Raw genomic sequence first — 26,425 nt, 5'->3', positions numbered from 1 at the left:
CAGCTCTTGCGCTTTTTCGCGGCGATCGAATCAAAAACTTTGTTTATACACAATCGTCTCAAACAAATTTCTCGTCCCTTAATTTTGCACTTCTTTTCTCATTCTTGTTGCCTTCCCTTTCTTTCTTCGTCTTCTGCACTTTTCGCTTTTGTTTCTACTCACATTTTATGTCGAACAATATCAAGGTTGTCTGTCGTTTCAGACCTCAAAACTCATTGGAAATCCGAGAAGGTGGTGTTCCCATCATCGAAATAGATGAAGACGGGACACAGCTTGAGTTCAAGGTTCGTGCGGGGAAATGAGGATGGTTAGCAAATGTTATTTCTTTTCGTATAACTCACACAAACCTACAACTTGTATCAGGGTAAAGATTTTCAAGGTAGTTTTGCCTTTGATAAGGTGTTCGGAATGGCCACACCTCAGAAAGATGTGTTTGATTACTCTATCAAGACGATTGTCGATGGTAATAAATTATTCCATGTGTTTACAAAACGATAATAAGTGCGGGTGTAGAAATTTAAATTCATCTTTAACGTTGAATGCAAACTGTTTTGTAAATAGACGTTACTGCAGGTTATAATGGCACTGTATTTGCTTATGGTCAAACAGGATCCGGTAAAACCTTCACAATGATGGTAGGAACCTTTAGCAACCAGTATAAACATTTCATTCTACTAATGAACATATATTTGTCTCAAAAGGGTGCTGATATTGATGATGAGAATACAAGAGGTATTATTCCTCGTATCGTCGGACAAATATTTGACAGTATTATGGCTGCACCAAGTAATCTGGAGTTCACCGTCAAAGTGTCCTATATGGAAATTTATATGGAAAAAGTCAGAGATCTATTGAATCGTAGGTTAACATTAGTTAGAAGTACAACATATTTGAAACGATCATTTAATAATTCATGAAACAACTAATATAGCTTCCAACGATAATTTACCCATCCATGAGGATAAGACACATGGTGTTTACGTAAAAGGCTTACTTGAAGTTTATGTTGGTTCTTCTGATGACGTATATCAGGTCATGAGAAATGGTAGTCAGAATCGTGTGGTTGCATCAACTAACATGAATGCAGAGAGTTCAAGAAGTCATTCCATTGTAGTCATTACAATTACTCAAAAGAACATTGACACTGGTGCAGCAAAGAGCGGTAAACTTTATCTGGTTGATTTAGCCGGCTCCGAGAAAGTAGGCAAAACAGGTGCATCTGGCCAAACGTTAGAAGAAGCAAAGAAGATCAATAAATCCTTAACTGCTTTGGGTATGGTCATCAATTCATTAACAGATGGAAAGGTAATAAATGAAGCTCTACCGAAAATATGCATTACATTTACTTCATTTATGGAAATTGGGCTGTTGCCTTTCCTTGTGCTGAACATGTTCCTGAAATTTCTCTCATTTTTCATTTGTTTCAAATAGTCAAGCCATGTTCCTTACCGTGATTCAAAATTGACTCGTATCTTACAGGAGTCTCTCGGTGGTAATTCCAGAACAACACTTATCATCAATTGCTCACCATCGTCTTATAATGAGGCCGAAACCTTATCTACTCTACGTTTTGGTATGAGAGCCAAGACTATCAAGAATAAAGCCAAAGTTAATGCTGATCTAAGTCCGGCGGAACTCAAGGCATTACTAAAGAAAGTTAAAACGGAGACAATCACGTACAAAGCTTACATTGGTGCCCTTGAAGGAGAAGTTAATCTGTGGAGAGCGGGCCAAACAGTTCCTGAAGAAAGATGGGTTACCATGGAAAAAGTAACCCGCGGTGAGTTTGCTAATGGTGGGCCATTGGGTACAACACCGACACCTACAGCCCCTGCCTTACCTCCTTCCGCTTTATCCGGGTTTAAAAGCCCCTTATTACCCGATGAGCTTTCTCGTCCTTCCACTCCAGCTATCATTTTGGAGAAAGATGAACGTGATGAGTTCCTTCGCCGTGAAAATGAACTTATGGATCAAATTGCCGAGAAAGAAACAGAGCTTGTTAACCGTGAAAAGTTGTTAGAATCTCTAAAAGAAGAAATCAACTATTACAAAGAACAGGAAGTGTCTGTCACCCAAGAGAACCAGCACATGACATCCGAATTGAGTAATTTGAGACTTCAGCTTCAGAAAATATCTTACGAAAGTAAAGAAAATGCGATTACTGTTGATTCTCTAAAAGAGGCCAATGCTGAATTGATGGCTGAACTGGAAGAACTCAAGAAGAGCCTTGTAGAGATGAGACAAGCACAAAAGGATAATGTATTGAGCGACAAAGAGAAGAAGAAAGCGGAAAAGATGGCACAAATTATGTCTGGATTTTCAATTGAAGGCGAAATGAATGAAAAAGAACGCCATATGAAAGATGCATTGTTGAAACTGGAATTAGACGGTGGTCAACAAAGCATGTCTGTGGAAGAACTCATGGCATTACGTCGCGATTTATCCGATTCACGAGCTTTAGTCGAAGAACATACAAAGAGAATTGACACTTTAATGGAAGAAAAATCTGCAATGGAGAAGAAGAAGTCTGAATTAGAGGCTCGCTTTGCTTCTTTGGAACAAGAATACGAAGAGCTTCTAGATAAAACTATCGCTGAAGAAGAAGCTCAAGTACGCAAAAATGAAGATATTGCAGAGACAATATCTGCTCTTAAATCCAAGCTGGAGCAACAGTATGCCGCTAAAAGAGAAAGTCAACAAAGAGAAATCGATCAACTGAAATCTGATCTTGAAGAAAAGACGGCTGAACATACAAAGTTAGATACGGCTATCAATGATCTGAAAGCTGCCAATGAAAAACTGCAAGCAGCATTGTCGGAGCAGCCTACAGCAACAGGTGGATTAGCAGCAGCATCCCCATCAGATCTCAGTGTGAAAGAAAAAGATCTTGAGCGCATGAGAAAACAAATGGCACAACAATTAGCTGATTTTGAAATGATGAAGAAAGCTCTTATGAGAGACCTCCAAGGTCGCTGTGAAAAAGTCGTGGAATTAGAGATGTCTCTGGACGAAACACGCGAACAATATAATAATGTTCTCCGTGCCAGTAACAACAAAGCTCAGCAGAAAAAAATGGCTTTCCTTGAGCGTAATTTAGAACAATTAACAAACGTTCAAAAACAGGTAAAGGAAGCGAACTTATTCGCCTTTAAACAATCATCTAAACATTATGACTAATATTTTGATGGTCTTCTTTGTCAGCTTGTTGATCAAAATAGCTCACTAAAGAAAGAAGTTGCAGTGGCTGAACGTAAATTACTTGCTAGAAATGAACGTATTCAAAGTTTGGAAACCCTCTTGACAGATGCTCAAGAAAAGTTAATACACCAAAATCAAAAGTTCGAAGTGCAACTCCAGGCAGTAAGAGATCGTCTTGAACAAGCAAGGAATCAGAAACCAAACCAGCCAGCCATGGGGTTGAATTTTGGAAGAATTGCCAAGCCCTTGAGAGGAGGCGGCAATGTTGTTGAACCTGCTAATAATACCAATGAGGATACTAATAGTAGCAAGCGTGATAAGCGAACATCTTGGATGCCAGGCTTCATGACCGGTAATAGACAATAATTCTTTTCAATAGCAGCAGCAGGAGCTTTTTTAAAACCTCACATACACAAATACCATAAAATATCATAGTCGAACAGTAACTATTCCTTTCAGAGTATCTTATCTATTTTTCATCTATTTTATCACCTTTTACCATATACATGTCCTTTGAATAAAATTCTACTACCAACATCCCAGATTTTACAAATCAAGGGGTCGTTTTTCTTTTCTTAAAGGGGAGAAATATGATTTTACATAGCAGTTTTGCGTGCTTTGAAGCTGTAATCAGAAAAGAAAAAAACCGCTTTCGAAAGAGAAAGGGCAATAATTAAGTGCACATGCAGTCGAAAGCTCTCTAAGAAGGTCCCTATTCATCTTTATATATCTTATGCATATATAAGTTTAGGGCTATTTGATTCCGTTTGTCTTTGTAGTGCTTTTCTTCCTTATCTCTTATCTCGAAGCTAAATACAACACTTCATCACCAGCAATTATTATAACTGAAATGTATTCGTTGGACTTTGCCATAGAAGTTAGTCGAATTTGTATGGATGAAATCCGTAGACGAGGTAGATACAGCATTCGCTGTTTTAAATGAACCAACTGTTATGATAATCGTTCAAAAATAACTTTGTTTTTCAAAATACAACCAGGCTTGAAAGAACGGAAGATATTACGAAAATCAGGTTAGTTTCACATCTTATTTCTTACAGTATCGTGAACTGTGCATACTTGTCGCATCTTGATTACTTTGACTATGCACATATCCTACATTTCCCAACAATTTTATTCACAGAGTAAAATTCTACCTCCTACGTCGAACATTTCATGCTTTGTATAGAAGAGCACTATATGCTTATACAGCTTTCTTCTTTTACAGCAGTTATTTACTCTCCTCATACACCCTTTTTTTCTCCCTACTCAATTGCAGTGCTTCTCCTAATATACAATTTTTTCCCCCCAAAACCCAAATTCATGCCTCCTCACTATATAATGTTTTTTCATGCAATACTAACAATCATCATATATTGTTATTGATATGTAGAACCCAACAACGTATTAATTATCAAAGTGTTTAGAAAAAATCATTGCACACCTGAAGATCTGACATTTGTCAGCATACATTCTGTTGCAACAATAATGCAAGATACTCTATGGTGTTGTCGCGAGCGCATCTTACCGAGAAAAGTTTGGCGTATTATCAATTACGAAAGTAAGAGACAGATTCAAAAAAGTTGCAAGACACCAAGAAAAGAAGCTGAATCACTTTTTAATTTACTTTTTGATTTACTTAGCATGCACTTTGGAAGAATTGTCAAAGGTTATATCTATCAAAGGAGCGAGTTTCTTGACTGAGATTTTGGACTTTCTAGTTGAAGTAATGCAATATAAGGATGTGAACCAAATGAGTGCTTATTACTTGGGGCAGGCGATTGGCCAAAGTATCTTGGGTCCAGCAGATTGCGATACGATCATGACTGAAAAGGCGAGTCATTTCCTAACGAGAATGATCATTGAACATTCGAAGAATTATAAAAGCATACAAAGAGGTATTCACAAGGCTAACACCAAAAAGAAGACGGTTGCGGCTGCTGATTATGCAAATGCTCGTACTATCTCGTCCATGTCCAAATCCGAGGCTACGCGTGCTAAGGCAAAATCCTACAACCGCATTATTAGACAAATCCACAACAGAAATAGAGATTGGTTGGCCATTGCTAATCAGTCACTGTACGCTATGTTGGAGAACGACTACGAGGAAAATAATGCGCGTGATATAGATGAGCCTTATGTCTCCATTTTCTCCACGGATCTCGACCCTTCTCGTGCTATCACGTCGCCGGTCTTATATAAACTTGTCAGTGAAGCAAGCAAACCTATAGAAGTAACCCCTCGAGATCCATTTGCCAATTCCACACTATTCAGCAGCAACAACGGTAAAAGTAAAGCAAAGAGTGGCACGCCACCATCAACGACAACAATCGAGTCTCAGCTAAGCATCGCTTTCGATGACTTTGCCCCTTTGACGCAAGAAAATTATTTGGCCTACCTTGAAGAGTTGGAAAGGAACAGTATCGATCATCATCAAAGCAGATCACACATGAGAATGATAAACACTTCTCTCTCTCAGATGAAATTAAAACTCAAGAAAGATCGATCTCCATTCGCAGCTGCACCAATGCCACCACTTCCTCCTTCTACAACTAATACTGCAGGGAATACTACAGAGAAACCGACTGCTACATCAGCTATCAGCACTATCATTCCCCACGATACTATCAATCACCGCCGCAGTAAAGAATCCATAGCCATTCCTTCTTCTCCTAATACTGCTGCTTCATTCAGCAGAGCTTCAAGTACTATTGAAGAAGAAGCAGACTTCTATAACGCAGATCAGCAAAGTCATCGAACGCTGTATACAAATAGTATAATAGATGAACATATGAGTAACAGCAGTAGCAGTAGTAACAACAATATGAAAACATCGCGAAAACAAATGAAAGGGATGATGAGGAAAGCGTTCAAATTAGGAACGATTGTCCCGTCAAAGCGTATTCAAGCGGGCACAACGTATTAAGCCACTTGGACAGAAGACATATTTACTTTTCTGTCCCCCATGATTTTCGTAGGTTTCTGCTTTACTTACTCTCTCTCTCTCTCTTTCTATTTTCTTTCAGCGTCCTTTTTCAATTAAGCTATCAAACTTAATCGTATAACGTATATTTTTATAATGAATAAGTACAATATAATTCACTTGTGCAATGTAACTAAATGCGCTTTTCTTTTTGATTTTGCTGGAGATTTTCACGTCAATTATACACGATAGGTAATGACATAGTGTTCCTTTTTCTGTTCAGGGTAAACTTTATTTCATAAAAAATCAGAGTTCCATATCAATCTTGGATTATAAGAAGCAATAAAGGGTATATTGAAACATATTATATGACAGTCGCAGGACTGTTAGAAGGTGTAGGAATTGCCGCGCTGAAATCCCAGATACGTAGCTGCCCTCCATCATCTGCGCTAACAATTCTAGTATCACTAATTTGCACACCTGTAATAGCAGCAGCATTTATCGATTCACCATGGCGTTTTCCATCGATTTCTATAAGAGAATACATGGGAAGTCCAGTTTCAATATCCCATAGTTTCAGAGAGCCATCTTTGGAGCCGGAGACAAGACGTCTCAACAATTTATCAAAAGCCAGCGTTTGAATACCTTGATGGACGTGACCGAATAATGTTTGCAAGCATTCACCTGTCAGCAAAGACCAAATTTTGATGGTATTATCTAGAGAGCTGGAGAACAGGACCGTGTCACTCATAGCTTGTTGTTGTGAGTTTAAGATATTAGCCGTTGATATGGGATTTCGTTTGTTCAGTAACGAAGGTGGTACAGTGGATCCAGGCGCACTAGGAATGACCATTTCAACAGGCCCTACGTGTCCTTTAAAGACATGCACACATTGTCTATTGTCTTTCTCTAAATCCCAAAGGCGAATGGTGGAGTCTTGAGAAGCTGACAAGAGTTGGTATTTCTTACTGCCGTTGTTATTATTGTTGCGGGAACAGCTTTCATCGCTTCGCTGTAATAGTCTGACGTGATTAACGCCACTTGTGTGCCCGCTAAGTCTAAAACATTCACCTGTTTCAAAGTTCCAAACTTGAATCGTCTTATCATGACAACCGGCAGCAGCTAACAGATGACCTTGAAAATGTAAATGTGATATGCCAGTATCTTGTACTGTTCCCTGAGTAAACTGGTGTTGTTGCTGCTGCTGCTCATTTCCATGCTCTTCCTCAACCATTCTTGCACTACCATGCAGAATACGTATACAAGGATCTTTGATAGTATCCTCTTCGGGTCTTTGATGATAGTTCCAAATACGTATCGTATTGTCCATACTGCCTGTGACTAATTTTGTATCATCAAATTGAAGGGTTCGAATGGTTCTCGTATGACCTTTCAAGGTGCGTACAAGTTGATTGGTTTCCAAATTCCAGACGTAAATAACGTTATCTTCGTTACCTATGCCTGTGGTAATCAAAATATTTTGTGCTTCACAGAATTGAAACGCATTAATGGTTGATTTGGTAACGCTGGTATATGTATTATTGTTGTTATTAGTGGTAGTATGGAAGGGTGTATTATGGCTCGACTTGACGCTCAAATTGCGCGTAATAAGTTTCATTTCTTTTCGTCGCCAGTTACGCTCGACAATTAAACGCTCTTGATAAATCTGTTTCCAAAGACGCAAGCGTTTTGAAGGGGGCGGTGTTACTGGTAAATCTGTGGGTGTAACGATCGCATGGTTGATGTCCTTGACGGAAGGCGAATTTATTGTTGTAGGATTCAGTTGAGCATCACTATCGCTATCATCGCATCTCCTTCGCTTATTGGTAAAGGTAGATTGTTGCGGCTGAATATCCTGTGGCTGACCGCTTGGCGCCGCGGATAAAATTCTTTTTCGCTTCTGTAACAAAAGAGGCAAAGCCCATCCACATTTGGTGCATTTCTTATTGATATGCTGTTCACACATATGGTGCCAAAGGGCGTCATCTTCTGCTAATTGAAACCACCGTTTGCTTACTTGGGCTGCTGAACAAAGAGTGGAAGCATCCAACAAACTAAAAATATGTTTGGTGATTTCGGCAGGAAAGATGGCAGTGAAGTCAGCACAAACCATAGGTTCGACGGTGTGAGCAATGTAAGATAGTTGTGAAGTGCATGAGAGAGATAAGATGCCTTTGAGAATAATCAGACGTCGGTTTTTATCGGATTGCTGGTAAAATGACCAAATATTGGATATTTGAGATTGGATTTCGTCGGTAAAGCTACTTAAGTCCTGAATGAAAAAAAAAAAAAACTTGATAAGTTTAATATTCTCACATTAGGGTATGCTAAACAAGTTGCTGTATGTACATTCTGTAACTGGGTTATGGTCACGTTATTTTTAATATCACATGAACTCATTATGGTTGGGTTGTGTCTGTAGCAATAAGTTGCTGCATTGGTAAGCTTCATTTTGTAATACTGTCTTTTGATAAGATAATAAAGAGGTAGAAGAGTAGAATTGCTTTTGGCTTTCTATATAATATTTATATATATGCTGAATACATGTATTTGTCAAAATGTAAATGGAAGCTTTATAAAAAAAAAGGAGCCAGGTTTTATACTTGTTCTTTCATGCGTAGCATCCCCCTTTTTTTTTGAAAATTCTGATTGGTGAATGATTGTGCAATTTTTCAATTAAATTGTTGCTGGCACGCAATAGGCGGCCATTATTTTTTTTTTTCTGATTAAATCAGACAGTAGTAAGCAATGACAGGTTCTGTAAATTACAATATTTACATGCCAAAAACAAACAAATATCACATCACTGCTCATCTCTACGCAAATAACGTGTTCATCATTGACCAAATGTAGCAATGCCGAGGGACAAAAGTAAAATAGGGCGGTCTCAACCAAGCCCTGGTTTCAGACAAGGATAAACTTAGTTATACAACAGATGAAAGAGAGAAGTTAAAAAGTGTGTTATGTATCTTACAGTTGAATGCTGTTGAATGCTATTGAATAATATAAGCAATTATGCCAATCTCTTTGAGATGAAAGCCTATTGATCTGAGATGAAATAGACGTTGATCTAATTATGTAGTACAACGTTCACTGACACTGTCCTCGATGGCATTTTCTCCTTTTACTAAATGCGTTTCCGATGTATTCAAACAGACTGCATCAGGCAAAGCAACATTTTATTGTGCGTGTGGTGCGAAAAAGTTGACAGCTGTCAGAAATATACTTCTTGTGTAATTCATTGTTTCCTCCTTTACTGTTACAGTTATGTTATATATGATCAGAGTACTATTGACAAGTTCAAGCATCCACATCATTAGCTTAAATTTCGTCCTAATTATCAACCTGAGGTATTGCTATGCCTCCAGCACTGGCTCTAGCAACTATTTTTTCGGCCCATTTAATCACTGGTCGATCAATCCTAAGAAGTGAGGGGCTCCAACATCAGATAAAGTCTTAAACGTAACAGCAATTTCCCCGCTTCTTCGTGCAGACTCACTTACACAGATCCATCTAAACTAAAAGAACCAACCCTTTTCTGCGCATAAGTCTTTGCACCGTTTAAAATGCGTGCGGCTCGCTCAATGTCTGGATAAAGAATAAGCCATTTTATTAGACATTATTCATATATGTATACAGATGTATTCATAGGCTCATTACCTGCTGCGTCTGGTAGGAAAGTCTTTTGGATAATTTCTATCTGATCAGGATGTACGGCTTGCTTACCTTCAAAACCGAAGCTTCTACCTTCAATGCATTCTGCAAGTAATGCTTCCTTATCTTTATAATCGACGCAAACCTATTGGGGGGAAATTCGTCCAGGTTATCCAATATCCATGGCTAGAAATGTAACCAAGTTTGTCAAAAATAGCTATAGTACAACATTTACCAGATCAATGGCTTGTAATCCATAGGCTACTGCTGCATTTACCAACAGCTGGCGAGCAAAGAGCATTTCATTTCTTGTTTTAGTGCGTGTCAATCCTAAATCAGCACAGTAGTCCTCCGCAGCGAACTTTCCAAAAAGTGCATTGTTTGAATATACATATCTTTTTTTCTTTCGATTTGCATCTATGATACCTACTATTAATGCGTCCAAACGAGGGTCAGCTGTTGCAATCTCCCTAATATTCATCATTCCCAGTGCGCTTTCGACCGAGGCTATTAGCTTTATTCTCTGTTGTCTTTAAAAAATACAAGAGTTCATCATTAGTTGTTTCCATTGACCCCGTGTCATAGTTCCCTGATTTGAACTCACTGTGAGCTAACTGCTACTGAATCGATCATTCTACTGACAAATTGGATATCTTTCGCACTTTGTACCTTGGGTATGACAATAGCCTGTAATCTTTTTGAGTGGAGCTACTCATGCATAATAACAGGTCAAAAGATTATCATTTAACAATTAGACTTTGCCTTGCTTGAAGAATTCCAGTAAGCATTTATAAGTTACAATGACATTCAGATCATCCAATTCATATCCTGCGAAAATACATAGAATGGATCAAAGCAGAATTTTAGAATTTAACTGTTAATAACTAATATTTTTCCCTTTTTTTTTTTTTTTTTTTGTATTGTTACCAGATCCCACCGAATTGATTCGAACAGCTTTCTCTGCTTTGCCGTGTTCTGACGCCTAGTAATCGATGATCGATCAATAATGCTTCCCTTCAAAGTTCTGAAAGTAATCAACGATGACTATTATGTTACCTCCAATGCATCTATAACCATATTTCTTGCTACACCTTTCTGATTGGATAGGACACTATCCTCGAGGTCATAGACTATACAATCCGCTCCAAGAGAGATAGACTTGTAAATCTTTTTTTCGTCACTTCCTGGCACTACATTATTGCACATAGACAATTTTATAATATAGGAGAATGGCATCATCAATGCGTGGTTCAACCAGCATTTTTTAAAATGATAACAGTGAATTGTACAGCAATAACATAGCCGTACCATAAAACAGTGCTCTTCTAGACCGGACGGTTTCCGGAGAAGCTTCCACTTTTTCTTTCGAGTTAGAGATAGTATTGGCAGTAGTGCTAATTGTACAACATAGTTTGCTATTCTTTTTCATGTGCATGAGGTCTTTGATATAAAGAGGAGTGTTTTCTTTCAGTAACCGTCGAGGTCCTCATTTTCTTTTCAGCGTATAGAATCCGTCTGCCATAATTACATGATTGACTTCTCAGTGAAATAGGTCTCTGTGCTACGCCAACTAATCCAGTCAAACGTAACATTCTTTTACAGTACAGCTTAAAAGCTTTCTTTGCGAACAAGTGATAAATATGAAGCGAAAGAGATGGGGTTCAATTCCATATGGATATTGACCTGAACATTCAAAAGAAGGTTAAAGTTTGTGACGTCCCCTGCTGTTTCTAACTCAACAATAAAGAATCATGTGCATGAATTTGTCACTTTTTATACATTCAGCAGGAAAGGTACAAAAAACTGCCTAGAGGAAAGCTTTGCGTTCACTTTGTGTACTGCGCGATAGATACAAGGGTACTTTAATGGCCCTTTTTTTTTTTTTGTAATATCCTGTCTTTTGGTATGAACAAGTTGCTGACTTTTCGGTCTCTTTCAAAAACGGTCCAACTTTGCAATGAAAAGAAAGATACCGGAGAGAATAAGCGAAGAGCTTGAGACAAAAATTTACTGGAGGGTGGTTTTGAAAAAAAAAAAAAAAAAAAAAGTGGTCTATTCTGGCATGTTGTAGCATTGAAGAAACTATCTATTATCTGGCAGTGTAAAATAAAAAAAAAAAAAAGAAATAGATGTAGAGCAAATTTGGAGGTATATCAATCAATATCATATTTTTAACGGAAAGCAAAAAATTTGCTTGTAGTCGACGTGTTGTTTATCACTTTCGCTACCAATCCTTGCGTTGCCAACGGTGCTTGTACTTTTGATTCATGGTTATTAGTTTGACCTGCTCTCCATCTTTGATAGCTTGCCAAGGATAAGGATTCGTTCTTGAACTCCTTTAATTATACAAGAGGAACGTCTTCAGCATTCTAGTAGATGTCTATGGAGAATATTGTACACTGCCTTACCAAACAACATCAGGAGCCTTCATCGCTCTGTAACCAAAGAAACCGGCACCAGAAAGAGCAATGCTAAGAATTCCTACGATAGGATATACTTCCGGCTTATTCGAAGCTTTCATGAATCTGGCAATTGTAGACATTATTGTGATGAAACGGGATAATTATTTGAAAAGAGGAGAATTGAATGAATTATGGAAAATGCTGGCTGATGATAGTGGGCTATATATATACAAAGCATGGCCTCTTCTCATAGTACATCAAGAGATCAGACCATTTTCAATTGTTCATGAACTGACAAAAGGGGCCCTAAGTGGGGTGATAAAATTCCCACTTCTTCTGTGCAACAATAAAAGACACTTCCTATCGACTACATCTTTCCGTTTACAAAAAAATGCAACTACAGTAATTTGCTTTTTGAGGTTGAATCGCAAAGTTCATGTTCACAAAAGCAAGAGCTCCAATAATGAACCCTTGTATTGTAGGAATAAGCCTAAGAGGTGCTGTAAAATTCAATGAAATGGGATAGATGTATCAATAATAAATTAGGGTTCTTCAATGCAATTTCATTCTTCGTAAGCGTTACACGAATTAAGAAAGAATAATCACTTGATGGTATGTGCTTTTGAAAAGGTAAAGATGAGAAGCTACAGTCTTACTAATCGCTAATGTATCACTATTTTTGAAAAAGATTGAATAGTAGATGCCAATAGTAACTTTCGTAGTTGTATTTGATCAAGTGAAGTAACAGTTGCTATATTCCGACAGTAACTTGAGCGAACCGGGCAAGGAGTGATTGCGAGTTCGTCTTGGCGAAACCGCTACTGGAGTCAAAAAACCCCTCGTCCTCTTCTCAAAGCATCGGTGAATGTTTCTCAAAAGTGGAATAATGGTATACTTTTTCGAATAAATAGATCGGTATTCGAAGATTGAGCTATCAGCTAACCTTCTAACCTTCTAAAGTACGTTCACAATATCGTTGCGTATTTTAAATGAAGAGGACAACTAGTCTTTTTATATGGCAGTCGATGATCGAAGCCACCCATGAAATAGTTTTATTATTAGTGTGTGAGCGTGAGATCAAGAAGAATGAAAATATGACGACAGCATCAACTCTTTGAACTCATTTATGATCATGGTCTATTCGCTGAAAGGCCAAAAGCAAATGTTGGTAGGAAGTTTATATTAGCCATGAACACTGTCTTACTGGGAAGCAATGTACAAGGATGATCCCTCTATCAAGGTCAGAGATGATGTTAAGAATTTGACTGTTCTATTCAAGAATCTTCGAGTTTCAAAGTTTACCATGCGTACGTTTTCTTACTAAGGACTGTGCGTTAACTTATGGCTTATGTGTACAGTCGGAAAACAGTCGCATCAATTATCACGTAAGGAATGAATGGAATAAGCGTTAGGGCACAGATAAATATGATTATAACCTCTAAAAAACTAGGTTTCTTTTGCTTGCCTCTTTTCATTTCTGGAGATGAAATATTGACTGCATTGTCTACAGTCTGTTACTTCCTTTTACATAAGCGGACTCCTATTCCTTGTTTATTTTGGACATATCCATGAAAGGTCGGATAATTTTGACATTGAAAACAGTCTATGCTTCAGATCATTTTTGATCCTCTGATGGCTTTTGTGAATAGCAAGCTGTCAAACTCAAAAATATATACAAGCCTACTATCATACATCACTCTAAGTATAATAATATCTCCTGGATCCTAAGCGAGCCAAGAGATCAATATTGGCTCATTCCAGGAGCACATCAACGAGTAGAATTTCGACCTTGTTGGGTTAATAAGAATTATGAAAGAGGGTGAAGAACTGACCTTTGGCACAAAAGTATTTTCCCTTCACAGATCCTTTCTAGCTCTCCAATCCTGTGTATTAGATAATATCTCTCCTACAGCCACTTAAGGGTTAGCGTTTACTTTTTGCATACCGTTGTAGAGAATGGCATCTTTTACTGTCGTTCACAGACAACCCGCTTTCGACAAATAAGCCATCTATTTATACTGATATCCGTCTCCTTGAGAAGGCTTCAGTACCTTTTGTTGAAGAAGCAGTTGGAAATGTTATGACAGCCTTTTTTAAGGTCGGTAACTCAGTAAAGGGGAAGTCAGCGAAACAGGAAAGTTTCCATGACGGGTGAAGAACGAAGGATACGGTAGCGTAAAAAAAAATTGCTAGAAATAGTCGACAACTGGTATAGTTGACGAAAGATCCTCACATAGGAATATCCTTGCCTTGAATCATAGACAAACTCACATTCATATTGATTTGTAGCAAAATATAAAAGTCGATGCAATAATTGTGTTTTGTGTGGGTCATCCTTCCCGGCTTTTCTTTTTTTCTTTTATGTTTGGGCCAGATTCATGTGTGCTGCAATGACAAGTCACTATCACCTTTCTCTTCAATAATTCGTACCACTGTATTTGTCTCACTATATGTGACACATCCAAGATGTATATGTTATAAACACCATAAAAAGTCAAAGTAAAAGTAATTATGTTTGATTAATAGATCAATATACATTCCAAGACTATTTCTATAAGCTAATTGTAGAAAGTGAGCACAGAAAATATCAGATACGAATCAATGTCTTTCTTCTCATCGTTCTATTAAGCTCACAATACAGAAACATTTTTAGCGCGTGTATTAAGTCATCCACATACCATTATACAATACTCACAAAGGAAGGTCATCCATTCGTATTTTTACCAGCAACAATGGAAAAAAAAAAGTCTGGGATATCGGATGAATGGAAACACACTTCCCCATAGTATGACTATTGTTAACAGCGTTTCAAAAAGTCAGCTCTTTAAATGAATGATACGAGATGAGCATACGTTTTTTTTTTTTTTTTCTTGATTTCGGCTCTGTTGATATTCTTTAATAAGTGAGCTTTCTATAATTCTGTCCCAATGATTGTCTGCAACAAACGCGCTGATTTCAATACGCATGATTGTTTTCCTGTTTCTCTTTCATGAGTGTGCTCCTTGTGGGGGCTGAGACATTTTTATTTTTTTGGGAAATCTGTGTTTCAGACTATGGGCAGCGCACGGTACAATTTTACACAACACTTTGTCTAACACGTTAAAGGGAAGAAAAATGGGTCCGTGCAGCATTCTCTAAATGCTTAATATGGACGCTTCTATAAACGGCGATTGATTGTTGTATGTTCCACATTATGCTGGTAAAAGAAATATCTTTGAATCAGGACCAAGTTTACATGGTATAAAGAAAAAATTTAAGGAGATCAAAAGTACGTTAATTGATCATTTTTTTAGTTTTAGAAATGCTAATTTTGCTGGGAGCAGTAATAATAATAACAATGCACACTTACAGAATGCTTGTTTACTTAAATGAAGGTAGCGTTGACCTTCAAAAATGAAGAAATCCAGGAAAAGTGAGATTAAACAAAACTCTGCAGCAATGCTTAAAAAAGGAATTTAAGGTCAACACAGAAACATCTCCCTCTTACTGCTGCCCTTGCCCGCACCCAACACGACCTTAATAAACTTCTTTGCTTACATGATCCAACATTTGTTCATAGAGGGTGCATACCATAGAAAATGAGCCTAAAAGCGAGTTTGACAATAATTAAAATATGTTTGACTTTTTTTCCCTTTTGGTCCCTTTCTTATCCGTACCCCCAAAAAAGTCATTCATTAGAAAAATGGTATAAATACTCGTCCGTATCATAGTTCCTTCACGCTTTTCTTCTTAATTCCAATTTTCAGCTTCTCTTTTGTTGACTTGTATAGTGCATTTTAACAAGACAGCTACTATCACTACTGGTACTACTACTACAACTACTATTGAAACAACAACAACGAAACGATAATCAGATCAGATTACACGATTAAAATGATGTTCAAGACTGCTTCTTTGTTGATATCTTGTCTCGTTGCTATCACTATGGTCATGGCAGATCAAATACTTATCTACGGCCCACCCAAGAATGCTGTCTATTCGCCCAACGACATTGTCGATATCAGATACACAGGTAATGTACTAAAACAAAGGTATTTGTGTTTATGGTTTGGATGTTTACTCTTTATCCTCGCTTTGTTTTTTAACAATAGTGCGTGCGATGGGTATGACCAAAATCTGGTCTGCAGCTGCTAAATTGACACAGACAGAATCCAACACCATCATTGAATCCTTCCCCAAGGCAGAATGGACAAGTGAAAATAACGGTAAGTCCTCAGGCAAAAAGGCTACTGCACACAAATCATGGATCGTTCCTGCGGATATTCCTGAAGGCAACTACACATTGACGATTGTTGGAAAATCTACACATCCATGCTCCAAAAATAACGACGGAAAAGCACCTTTTCAACCTTGCCAAGAGGAAGTGACAAGAGAACGAACCTTTTACATTCAAAGCCGATCTGCAGCTGCAATAGAAGAAGAACAATAGTTTCGCCAACAACAACAACAATGGACCCGCATTGTATTCTTTTGTACAGAATCACTGTTTATTTATCATCCATCATTTTGTCTTATTTATACTGCTATATCGTTTCCTTACGCTCTTTACTTGCTTTTTTTTTTATTATTTACTTTAACGCTAATAAACCTGTAATTAACACATCCCCTCCCCCCCCCTTTCTCTCTGTTGAGGACTGTTTTAACCTGTCAAAGCAACTTTCTGGTCTTTTGTCTGCATGTTAACAAAATTTTGAATTGGGAATTCATAAAACATAAATGACGATAGAGTTTTATAGATTTGCATTTATAAACTGCCGCGAATATAAGTTGCATAGCGTGTACATGTCAAAGCTTGTTTTTCAAGATTGCAGAGCTGTATTTGCCTTATAAGGTAGGTTCATTCCATCATACTACGCCATCATAGGTATTACTGCCGATATAGTCGACATACATCAAGTTTAATAGAAAAGTCCAATCAACACCACTTATCTTCTTCTACTTTAGAAATGATAGTATGTTTGCATTTTAATGTTAATCTTGTGTTGCCTCTCTTTTATATATATAATTGTTTCATGGAAGCTTTATCTGATAATCAGAGAAGGCAAATGTGGATCTACTGTTAACGAATACACATTGAGCGATTAGTTACTGTTACGCGAATAAGCAGCCGGCTTCTTTATACAATAATTCAAGACGTGATCAGCAATAGGCATTGTACCCCCTTCTCAAAGTCTCAAATTCACTTTTAATGAAGCGTAAAGTACCATTTGGATATGACTGGGTCTCGTTAAAGGCTTTGATTTTAAAGGAGGTCAACCTAGTATATTAGTTAAAGCGTTCATATTGTGGCACACACTTAAATGCGCGTCATTGATTGTACTTTTATTCAATATACAGTAAACAAAAGAAAAGAACAAAAAAAAAAAAAAATCCCACATTGGGAAGGCTTTAACAGGAAAAGCTACTCAACTGACCCTTATTATGACTTTGTTGAGCAGAATGAATCAGGCAAAGAGATCTTATTGGATGCTTTCACGTTTGATGTAAATCCTTACGCTAAACCCGAATGATGAAAGACAATGTGGTTTGATTGTAAAAAATTTGAAATTCAGTCCGTTTCGAGCGAAAAACCATAGCAAAAAGAAAAGAAAGAAAGAAACCCGATTTAGGGGAATAAAAAAAAAAAAAAGATGGGGGGACTGAAAGAAATGCAAATAGCAGTTATCTTTTCAATTTGACAATCTCTTTTTCTTTCTTTCTTCAGTAACGTCTTGCTATCTTTCAAACGCACACAACTTACTATGTCGGATAATGTCTCTATTGACTCATCCAGTATAATTAGTTCACAACAAAAGCCCAATTGGCCTTCATTGAATACAGCCGAGGCTAGTACTAAGCAAGAAATTGAAGTGTCTAAAATCCCAGCACCTGTAACGATATCTATTTGATAAGACAATGAAAATAAAATAGATCATTCATTACTGCTCTATATAGATGTTGGCTATTGAACACAATGTATCTAAAGTACTTGTGTCAACCAAAAATCTGTTAGAAAGTTTGACTTCTTGGTCAACGAGCGAAAAGGACGCTACACAAGTGTATGACCAACAGCGTACTCTTGAAGATCATTTCGCAAGTGCAACTCGAGCTTTTCAACAAGTCATGTTACCGATGGAGTAAAGTTTTTTCTACATATTCGACAAAATTTTTATTGCTACATAACTGAAGTTATCTGTTGTCTAATCACGTTATGGTTAAATAGAGATATGTTACACATTCCCGACGAACTCTCAGCTTGTCTCAAGGAAACACTATCGAAAGAACAATCTACGAGCACTCTAGAACAACAGTTGCCCCATATCCGACATGTTCTTTTAAAGCTATTACAAGGATTCAAGAGGAAACAATCTCTACTGCGTGAACGTTTTGAGCCTTCATTGTCAGCCAATTCTCGATTGCTCGCCAGAGCCCAACAACGCCATTTATCACCGTTGAGAACTCTGTCAACTACTGTGATGCCATTACCTTCACCCTCGACTTCTACTGAGTATATGACAGCAGTGTCAGGACAACATAATATACCAACCATTACGACCAGTCAGTCTATACCTCAAACACCTGTTTCTCCCGAAGCAACTGCAGTAGCAAATGCCGCAATGAAAGAAGAGGGCCTGGCAGATGAAGTGGATATGAACGATCCTTCTACGAGAAATGCTATGATGTTCTTGTCGTTACAGTCCAATTTGGCAAGACGATCTTTGGTACGTAGAACGTCACAGCAAAAAGTGGATAGGAACAGTCGTTCGAGTACTACATTCACAGATGAAGAGGAAGCTGACGACGACTCAAGTAGTATGAAAGGTAAGCCTTTCGGGAACTATAGATTATCTTTAATCCCGCACCGACACCTCCCCCCCCCCCAATACTTACAAGAAAATTTTTTTGCTGGTTTCAGAAAAGGCATTGAAAATCTATTTGAAAAAGGGTGATAGAATAAAAAGGACATTCATTACGCCTGAAAGTATCAACTTGGAGCGAATAAAGGAGTTATTTCAACGTACTTTTCCAAATGATCCTGTCATGTTTGACGATCAAGACGGCAATAAACATGCTATTATTTCTATTTTGGACCCTGAATCAAACGTGGAATATGAATTAGACGACCTTAAAGATATAAAACCTTACTCTATATTATCTATGAAGGACAACACAGCAAGTACTACAGTGACGAAGAATATTGTAGAAGCGACCGTACAAGAAATGTTACAAAAATTGAATATCTGTACAGATGTGAATAACGAAAATGGCAACAATCCCAGTGCAACCCCCACGATACCCAAGAATCACCAGCAATGGGTGGAACAGCAAAAAGAAATTGAAGTATTACGTCATGAACTGGCCCATATGAAATTAACTTATCACGATTTAAAGAAAGAGACGGATCAGATCATTAAGAAATTAAAAGGCCAAAACAATAAAATCTCAGCTCAACAACAGCAGCCAACAATCGTAATGAATTTGGATGAAAAGCAGCGTGCTGAGATGAACGAAACAAGAGAAGTAACACAAAAGGCTGCGACTTTGATAACCAACCGATTGGAAAGATTACAAGATACCATTGATCAGTTGAAAGCTGATGTAACACAGCGTCGCTGTCGACCTTCTAAACAGCAGCTGCGGTATTGTCAAGAAGAATCCGGCAAATTGAAGCAAGAAATGGATGTGCTAAAAAATAAGATACAGACGTTCAAGCCAGTCTGGAAAAAGACATGGGAAGTGGAATTGCAGCAGATTGTCAAAGAACAGCAATTCTTAAAGGAGCAAGAGGGCTTGCTCGTGGATTTAAACGATGATCATAAAGCCTTGAATGAAGTTCTGGAGCAATTAATGAAAATTTCAGAGATCCACGAACGTAAAAAACAGTTTACAGACTATTCATTCATCAGCAAGAATAGCGAGGAGCAACAAGGAGGAATGAAAGGTATGACAAGTGTCATGAAAGAGGTATCTACCATTCACGTAGATCACACGCGTCGATTGAAGGCTTTGGAACATGCAGAGAAGCAGAGGGCTAAAGAATTAGCACAACGTATCGATGCTTTTGAAAGAGAATTGACTGATTTTGTCGGCTTGCGTAAACTGAAGAAAACAGGTGGAGCTGAGGCCATTGATAAGCGAAGACAGGAGAAGGACAATCTCATTAGAAAACAGATTTTTGCTCAGCAACGTCAACTATCTGCCAGTAGTATAAGTAGCGGCATGGGGGTTGTCAATAGTGATGAAACGCCTCCAGCCCCTTCTGTTACCACAGAGGAACCACAGCAATTGCAAATGGATCAAAACCAAGATCGTGTTACATTTGATTCGTCTCCTATTACAAATGCACAACGAGAAACCGACGATGACGACATAGACGAAGAGAATTTTGTAGAGGCGGAGGAGCACCTTCCTGAAGCATGAAGATCAACTTCTTCAGAACTCGAAGTTTCTTCAATAAATGTATAGAATAAAATCGAAACGTCCATTTGTTCTGCTATCATAGTGTATTGTATTACCCTGTAAGGAAATTGGCATGAACCTAACGTTGCACATTGCAGTATTTATCATCGTCATTATCATCATTATTCTTTTATTTATTTACCCGTAATTTCTTTTTTTTTTTTTTAAGATGTGTGTTTTTGTACGCATTTTACAAGCAAAAATAAATGATAAATAGAAGATCTTGTTCAATCTTTTCCCCGCAAAAACAACTCTCCTTCTTTTCTTTTTTTCTTCTTTTACAATCAACTTCTTCTCTCTCTCGTAAACTTGTCAAATTATCTCCATGTTCATTATCGATACCAAGAGTCTTCCTACAAATACAGCCACTGCTGTTACAACGATGAAAGCGATTGCTACTACTCATAACAATAGTTTATCTTGCTGTTCAAGCTCATTCACACTCATGCCAAAGGACGGTGCTTCTACAAATTTCTGTTCATGTTGTGGTGTTGATGTTGCTCGATTCAGGTACAGCAATTTGAACGTGATAAAAAGATATGTTTCAAGAAGCCATTGATCTAACCCTTACCACCCTCCCAATTCAACAGCCATGAGTTTTGGTGTCGATTCTCTACGAGTTAAAGCATATTTGGTAGCAATTCCACGATAGCATTAGATCTTCAGCATTCATAAATCCTTTAGTCATAGTTTGTACATAGCATCTTTACCTACAACATTTTACACTCCTATATTCCCTTCTTTTTCCTTTCACTTCCAGACCATTACAGAAAACATCTAATACGAATCTCGCGAGTACGTCCATCTTATCCACATCATATTTAAACAAAGCCATGGCCATGGTACACTATCTTATTATCTTTATCATTATTATGCTTACCTACGCTCTTGAAATCCAGTTCCGCCACATGCTGGTACTGCTGTTATTGGGCACAAATTTAGCCGGCGGGATGACCAAACATATTAAACAATTATCCATCATCTCCCCCCTCATTTCTTTTTTTTGTTCTCATTCTCTGGTACCTTACTACCATATACGGGCCTCTGTACTGCATTATATCATTACGACATCATATCAATTTTGGAAATAAAATAAAAGTGCCAAGTTTAACCTATGCATGTAAATGTGTGTTTGTGCTTCCTCAAAGACGTTTCCAGTTTATTCTTTTCTTCTTTATTCTTTTTTCATTTATTATCTAATGCCCGACTCTACCTTGCCATGTGCTTTCTGTTTATTTGTGTACTCATATCTTTTGGAAAAAGCTTTTGTTACGTCTTTCAATTTATCTATTTTTATAAACAAAGCCTTCCCGTGATGATTAGACATGATCATTCTGAAAGTAGTAGTTATAATTTCACACACCAGCAGAAATGGGATCTGTGCCTCAAAACAAAAACATTACGTTAAAACAAAGTTTTTATTTAATTTCAGAAGCCAATAGGCACCAAAAATTGCCCAAGGCAGATTCTAGTGATTGTATAACACAGTATTGGAAGCCGTTTAAGTGCTAATGGGGAAAAGGTTTAAACAGTGGTATTTGGAGGAAATTGAGGAGCCAACCATTGTAGCAGGACGGAACCGAGAAGCGTTTTTGGTCGAGAAGATCAACGCCGCGAAATAAATGGTCCAGTTCATATAGGATGTCACAAATGATCGGTCAACGGATTTTCCACGATTGGTAAGTGAGTGGGTGTGCGAGGAGGGTGGGTAGCCAACTGGTTCAGAAATTACAACAGTGAGGCTGAAATTGTTTCAGGTATCATGAGGCGGTGATGTATCCGTAAGCACTTATGGCTTGTTGTGTGGTCAAAATGGGGTTGAATGACGGAAGCAGAAGTTGGCATAGCCGCTGATAAGCCAACCGAGTCGCCATCGGATACACCGGCTACGCTCATCGCTGGTCATTGTTAGCCATAATACAGAGTCTAAGCTAATAAATGATTGATACACTGAGAGGGAACTTGGAATTATTGTGTATATGCTGCCGGTAGTATAAGGTCTTCATCCGGAAAGCGCAAATGCATTGATTGAGAGTTTTCTGGTTGGCTGTTGGTCGTTGTTAAACACGGTCCAGAATAGGGGAGCAGCTAATACTGGCATGGGTAGATTTACTGATTGATTGTTGAGTATAGGGGCGCAGTAGGATGAGGAGAGATTCTTCAGGTAGACTTTGTGGGCGTAGCATGTATTTGCCTTGAAGGATAGCACTTCGTCTTTCATTGTTGGTAGTTTAGCCATATGGAACGTTACCTTTACGGAAGATCGAGATAAGCCGCCAATAAATTGTCTTACACAATAGGTCTGCGCTATTTTCAACTTTGGATATTGTGTGTTGATCAGTGCGCAGATTTCTAGACCATACTCAACTTGAGGGCAGGTCATGTGTGCGTGGAAGCGAAGGGATAAAGACTTTTCAAAGCTCGTACCTATTGAAGCTAGAACATTAGCTTATGGCTGATTCTCGTGCGTCAAAGAACGTTGATTCATGGGGCATGTAATGTGGTTACTTTCTGCAAAGATGGAATTGGCAGGAGTCAACGTGGTTTGGGCTTCGTACTTTATCAAGGCGCTATAGACGTCGTTGTGGCGGAAGCGTATATGGGGTATTGGAGGTGGTGGAGAAGGGCGTCATGATTTTATGATGAGAATCCAGGATATATTGTCCAGGATAGTGGGCGTTGGAGTGATTAATACGGTATTGTGGTATTTCCAAGCCTTCTATGATATATTAGACATGAATTAGACACAGCTGCAAATACTAAACACTGTATTATGAGATAGAATCATAAGAGCACTTGTACATTTCATCTTGTACTCTAAAGATCTGCACACATATAATGCTGCATTACTACTGGTTGAGAGTTCAAGAAACGAGTATTTTTCATTCTTTCTATTTCGCAAACATGCAGTTTGCCGTAAACGCTCCCCTTTCTGATTTTCAGTGTACAATAAAAGTATCAGAGGAGACTCATTTCATCTTCTAGTTTGTATCGGCTATTTAAGCTGTGTTCACTAAAACAACGGTAATAACAAACTACAAATATTAAAATCAGTACCGAGAAAGTTTATGACCTTATTTGCGCAATCAAAACCTCAAGGCAACCATTTATGAGTTTGAGACAGTCTATGCCATTAAAAAGCTTCCACATATCAATGGAGACAGCTACCAGCATGGTCGGTATCGCTCAAGATCTTACCTTGGGAGTAATAAATCGAGATATAGCGTTTGCACATCTTTTAAATTGGACCTCCCCACAATTGATGATACGTTATAAGAATACATAATCGTTTTGATTCGGAAGCTTCTTACCATACCAACTGCAGAAGGCACCGACGGATTTGAATGTAGCACTCGATACGTTGGCCCTCTTGTATTCTGGTTTATTTGACGATCCAGACGATGGCATATACCTACGGTGGACTAATGACTAACTTTAAAAGTTCAACAGCATGAAGATTTATCAATAATACATTCCGATACACGTATGAGTCGTTTGCATGGGAGGATGTGGGCGTCGAATCATGGCTATGGGAAGCTAAATCAAATGCACAAGGTGGTAGCAATTCTTCGATTTGTTAGTATCTACTTCGCGTTGGTATATTCTGCAAGAATGCTTTGGATACACAAAACTTGGAAGGTGCACTGGGTCTACAGGTTATTGGAAGAATGGTTTGTTTTACGTCTTGGTTTTGCCTTCAACGACTTTATGTCATTTACGAGCTGGAAAAAAATTAATATTCCTAGCTGCTTGGATGATTCAACTAGAACTTATTGTCGATGTCACGTACTAGAAGCGTTTGATTGCATCTCCAAATCATCAGTCCATGAAGCGATGCCAACCCGACACCGCCATATGATCAAGACATCTGCCTTCAGTGGCGTTATTTACCATTGCAAGACCGCAAACGATTATGCCATATGGAATATTAACATAATTAGTAGACAAACTCAGGATTTAAAAATGAGATTTATTTGATTTAGGTGGGGCTTTGCCATGCTTTTTTGTTTGTTTGTTTTTTGTTTCATTTTTCTAAGCATTCTGTTAGAAATTTTGCTAGCCACTTTGTTAAGCGTTTTGCTAAGCATTAGTTTTGTACATCTGGTGAGAGGCAATCATGTTGGAACATGCATATGGGCAGGCTGAGTTAACAAAAGTGAACAAATACAAACTTGCTTTCCTCATGACGTCGTTGCCTCTCCTCCCGAGTGTTTAGCAAAAAATGCTTAACAAGTGCTTAACAAATCCCCCTCCTCCGTCCTTTTTTTTTTGCATTGGATATTAGAGTCTCTCTTTGCTCAGAAATAGCATCTGACAGAATGCGAAGCAAACCCTTTGAGTTCACAAGTTAACTATCACATGCTTCGCTAATTCTTGTCATGGGTGATTCTTTTTCCAAAAATGGACTTCGTTTCAATGTACTCTTCACGACTGACCAGAGTTGCTTGATCGAATTCAGTTCGCATATGGAAGGTCATATACCCACCGGTCTCCCCGAGAACTGATACACTTACTTATATCGGTTGAGCTGTAGATAGGAGCGTTATCCATTATAAGGTAATCCCCCTTCATTTCTGGATATCTGTCCATTTCATCAAAGCTCACAAAAAATGCCTTTCAGCTTCCTGTGCAAGCTCATGTGCAAGCTTCTTCTCTTTGATACGCTTAGGAACTCCCAAACTAAGTAAGCCAGTGGCCGCCAACTAAGTATGAATTCCTCAGTTGTAGAAAACGATTTGATTGCCGGATCAGCCGGCATCCATTGCTGAACATAAGTTTTCATTTATTTCAGATCATCAAACAAAATCAGTAATGCTACTTTTTTAAATAACTGTAAACGACTCCTTCCGATGTTAGTAAAGCCCTTTTAAGATGCTTATCGTCAGCTGCTTTCCTTCGAAGTACAATAAAGAAATTTAAGGTGTGGTTGCAGTGTACTTACCGAACCCTTTCTTTTCTGCTTGCATGTGCATAATACGTCAGCACATATATGAGTTAGAAATTGCTCCTCAGTATTTATGATAAATAGTGCCCATCGTCCGCGCTTCTTGATATGCATCTGTAGAGTTGGTGTTGTTTTATTTAATACAACCATAAAAAGATATTATTATTATGATCAGAGCAAATTATTTTAATTGAAATTGAAATTGAGAAAATATGGATAATTTTCAAGTGATACAATAGTAGTCATTTCGGTCTAACTGGTAGATAATTTGCTATGTAGTTTATCATTGCGAGAGAAGCAAGACACTAGATTCACTGTTCAAATTTTATCTTAAATCTATTTGCTCTCAGCATCTTAAGTTAAACGCGTAGCCATCTTTAAACTATTGATTCTCAAAAAATTGCTGCAAAGTGTTTATGATGGCGGAAAGAACGCCGTGATCAACTCTTTGTTTTCGGAAAGCCTATCGTGATTGCTGTCATTCATAAGCAAAGAATACTGTTGTCCATACATGATAGTTCAAAGTGTTAACGGTACAGAAACGCATGCCTTCTATAGTACGGCTTTGGAGATCTCAAAATATAGATTACTAACTGGTGTCAATATAGTTTTCACGAATGTGTGATACTGTTAAATAACTGAATAAGCTAAAGAAAGTATGATCTATAGAAACAAGCAACAACCTGCAACTTCAAATAATGGCACACAACCTTTCATGCTCAAGAATCGCATGATAGTCTTTGTGCTACACGAACCTTGACATGACATATCGTATTTTGAATGCTTATTGGTCTTAGTGAATGTATTGTAGGCTTCTATGTTTGAACAGGACTGAATTACATATCGTAAATAATACTAGTATGATGG

At 38.0% G+C, this 26,425-nt stretch overlaps 8 protein-coding genes across 8 annotated transcripts; 5 read left to right on the top strand and 3 right to left on the bottom strand.

Annotated features, from left to right (window-relative positions):
• The first annotated feature begins 89 nt into the window (after positions 1-89).
• Positions 90-3,319, top strand: BDF20DRAFT_233517 (P-loop containing nucleoside triphosphate hydrolase protein). Its single transcript, XM_053074972.1, has 6 exons — positions 90-463; positions 562-635; positions 702-858; positions 932-1,305; positions 1,432-3,123; positions 3,219-3,319. The coding sequence occupies exons 1-6, from the start codon at positions 409-411 to the stop codon at positions 3,246-3,248; spliced, it is 2,382 nt and encodes a 793-aa protein (XP_052931008.1). The 5' UTR covers positions 90-408; the 3' UTR covers positions 3,249-3,319.
• Positions 3,320-4,683: 1,364 nt separating this feature from the next.
• BDF20DRAFT_829671 (uncharacterized protein) lies at positions 4,684-6,121 on the top strand (the record flags this gene model as incomplete). Its single annotated transcript, XM_053078341.1, has 2 exons — positions 4,684-4,756; positions 4,917-6,121. 2 exons carry the CDS (start codon positions 4,684-4,686, stop codon positions 6,119-6,121), a joined length of 1,278 nt encoding a protein of 425 aa, XP_052931007.1.
• A 265-nt stretch (positions 6,122-6,386) lies between these two features.
• On the bottom strand, positions 6,387-8,671 carry BDF20DRAFT_900896 (WD40-repeat-containing domain protein). Its single transcript, XM_053082765.1, has 2 exons — positions 8,468-8,671; positions 6,387-8,390 (listed from the first exon to the last, which is right to left on the bottom strand). Exons 1-2 carry the CDS (start codon positions 8,567-8,569, stop codon positions 6,483-6,485), a joined length of 2,010 nt encoding a protein of 669 aa, XP_052931006.1. The 5' UTR covers positions 8,570-8,671; the 3' UTR covers positions 6,387-6,482.
• A 780-nt stretch (positions 8,672-9,451) lies between these two features.
• On the bottom strand, positions 9,452-10,978 carry BDF20DRAFT_829666 (Pyruvate/Phosphoenolpyruvate kinase-like domain-containing protein; the record flags this gene model as incomplete). Its single annotated transcript, XM_053078338.1, has 9 exons — positions 9,452-9,539; positions 9,622-9,706; positions 9,779-9,917; positions 10,008-10,133; positions 10,203-10,302; positions 10,377-10,480; positions 10,572-10,600; positions 10,700-10,754; positions 10,829-10,978. The coding sequence occupies 9 exons, from the start codon at positions 10,976-10,978 to the stop codon at positions 9,452-9,454; spliced, it is 876 nt and encodes a 291-aa protein (XP_052931005.1).
• Positions 10,979-11,644: 666 nt separating this feature from the next.
• BDF20DRAFT_900873 (uncharacterized protein) lies at positions 11,645-12,757 on the bottom strand. Its single transcript, XM_053082764.1, has 2 exons — positions 12,181-12,757; positions 11,645-12,108 (listed from the first exon to the last, which is right to left on the bottom strand). The coding sequence occupies exons 1-2, from the start codon at positions 12,312-12,314 to the stop codon at positions 11,997-11,999; spliced, it is 246 nt and encodes an 81-aa protein (XP_052931004.1). The 5' UTR covers positions 12,315-12,757; the 3' UTR covers positions 11,645-11,996.
• Positions 12,758-15,805: 3,048 nt separating this feature from the next.
• Positions 15,806-16,801, top strand: BDF20DRAFT_900871 (uncharacterized protein). Its single transcript, XM_053082763.1, has 2 exons — positions 15,806-16,186; positions 16,266-16,801. The coding sequence occupies exons 1-2, from the start codon at positions 16,048-16,050 to the stop codon at positions 16,601-16,603; spliced, it is 477 nt and encodes a 158-aa protein (XP_052931003.1). The 5' UTR covers positions 15,806-16,047; the 3' UTR covers positions 16,604-16,801.
• A 1,466-nt stretch (positions 16,802-18,267) lies between these two features.
• Positions 18,268-20,758, top strand: BDF20DRAFT_900864 (actin interacting protein 3-domain-containing protein). The gene is made up of 2 exons (XM_053082762.1): positions 18,268-18,975; positions 19,070-20,758. Exons 1-2 carry the CDS (start codon positions 18,381-18,383, stop codon positions 20,572-20,574), a joined length of 2,100 nt encoding a protein of 699 aa, XP_052931002.1. The 5' UTR covers positions 18,268-18,380; the 3' UTR covers positions 20,575-20,758.
• Positions 20,759-23,722: 2,964 nt separating this feature from the next.
• On the top strand, positions 23,723-24,591 carry BDF20DRAFT_840248 (uncharacterized protein; the record flags this gene model as incomplete). Its single annotated transcript, XM_053079365.1, has 2 exons — positions 23,723-23,818; positions 24,064-24,591. The coding sequence occupies 2 exons, from the start codon at positions 23,723-23,725 to the stop codon at positions 24,589-24,591; spliced, it is 624 nt and encodes a 207-aa protein (XP_052931001.1).
• Positions 24,592-26,425: the final 1,834 nt, after the last annotated feature.

Source organism: Mycotypha africana (assembly GCF_025528875.1).
Source record: "Mycotypha africana strain NRRL 2978 chromosome Unknown BDF20scaffold_16, whole genome shotgun sequence".
NCBI classification, from domain to species: Eukaryota; Fungi; Mucoromycota; class Mucoromycetes; order Mucorales; family Mycotyphaceae; genus Mycotypha; species Mycotypha africana.
Note: the sequence above shows the minus strand (reverse complement) of the source record. Positions and strands in the feature narration are given on the sequence as shown.

What these genes read in the sequence shown, in the direction of transcription:
- BDF20DRAFT_233517 (XM_053074972.1), top strand. Translation starts at nt 409, where the DNA reads ATGGCCACACCTCAGAAAGATGTGTTTGATTACTCTATCAAGACGATT. An exon ending in TATCAAGACGATTGTCGATG is followed by an intron (nt 464 to 561) that starts GTAATAAATTAT and finishes TTTTGTAAATAG; the next exon opens with ACGTTACTGCAGGTTATAAT. An exon ending in ATTCATTAACAGATGGAAAG is followed by an intron (nt 1,306 to 1,431) that starts GTAATAAATGAA and finishes TGTTTCAAATAG; the next exon opens with TCAAGCCATGTTCCTTACCG.
- BDF20DRAFT_900896 (XM_053082765.1), bottom strand. Translation starts at nt 8,569, where the DNA reads ATGAAGCTTACCAATGCAGCAACTTATTGCTACAGACACAACCCAACC. An exon ending in CCATAACCCAGTTACAGAAT is followed by an intron (nt 8,391 to 8,467) that starts GTACATACAGCA and finishes TTTTTCATTCAG; the next exon opens with GACTTAAGTAGCTTTACCGA.
- BDF20DRAFT_900873 (XM_053082764.1), bottom strand. Translation starts at nt 12,314, where the DNA reads ATGTCTACAATTGCCAGATTCATGAAAGCTTCGAATAAGCCGGAAGTA. An exon ending in AAGGCTCCTGATGTTGTTTG is followed by an intron (nt 12,109 to 12,180) that starts GTAAGGCAGTGT and finishes GTATAATTAAAG; the next exon opens with GAGTTCAAGAACGAATCCTT.
- BDF20DRAFT_900871 (XM_053082763.1), top strand. Translation starts at nt 16,048, where the DNA reads ATGATGTTCAAGACTGCTTCTTTGTTGATATCTTGTCTCGTTGCTATC. An exon ending in TGTCGATATCAGATACACAG is followed by an intron (nt 16,187 to 16,265) that starts GTAATGTACTAA and finishes TTTTAACAATAG; the next exon opens with TGCGTGCGATGGGTATGACC.
- BDF20DRAFT_900864 (XM_053082762.1), top strand. Translation starts at nt 18,381, where the DNA reads ATGTTACACATTCCCGACGAACTCTCAGCTTGTCTCAAGGAAACACTA. An exon ending in CGACTCAAGTAGTATGAAAG is followed by an intron (nt 18,976 to 19,069) that starts GTAAGCCTTTCG and finishes TGCTGGTTTCAG; the next exon opens with AAAAGGCATTGAAAATCTAT.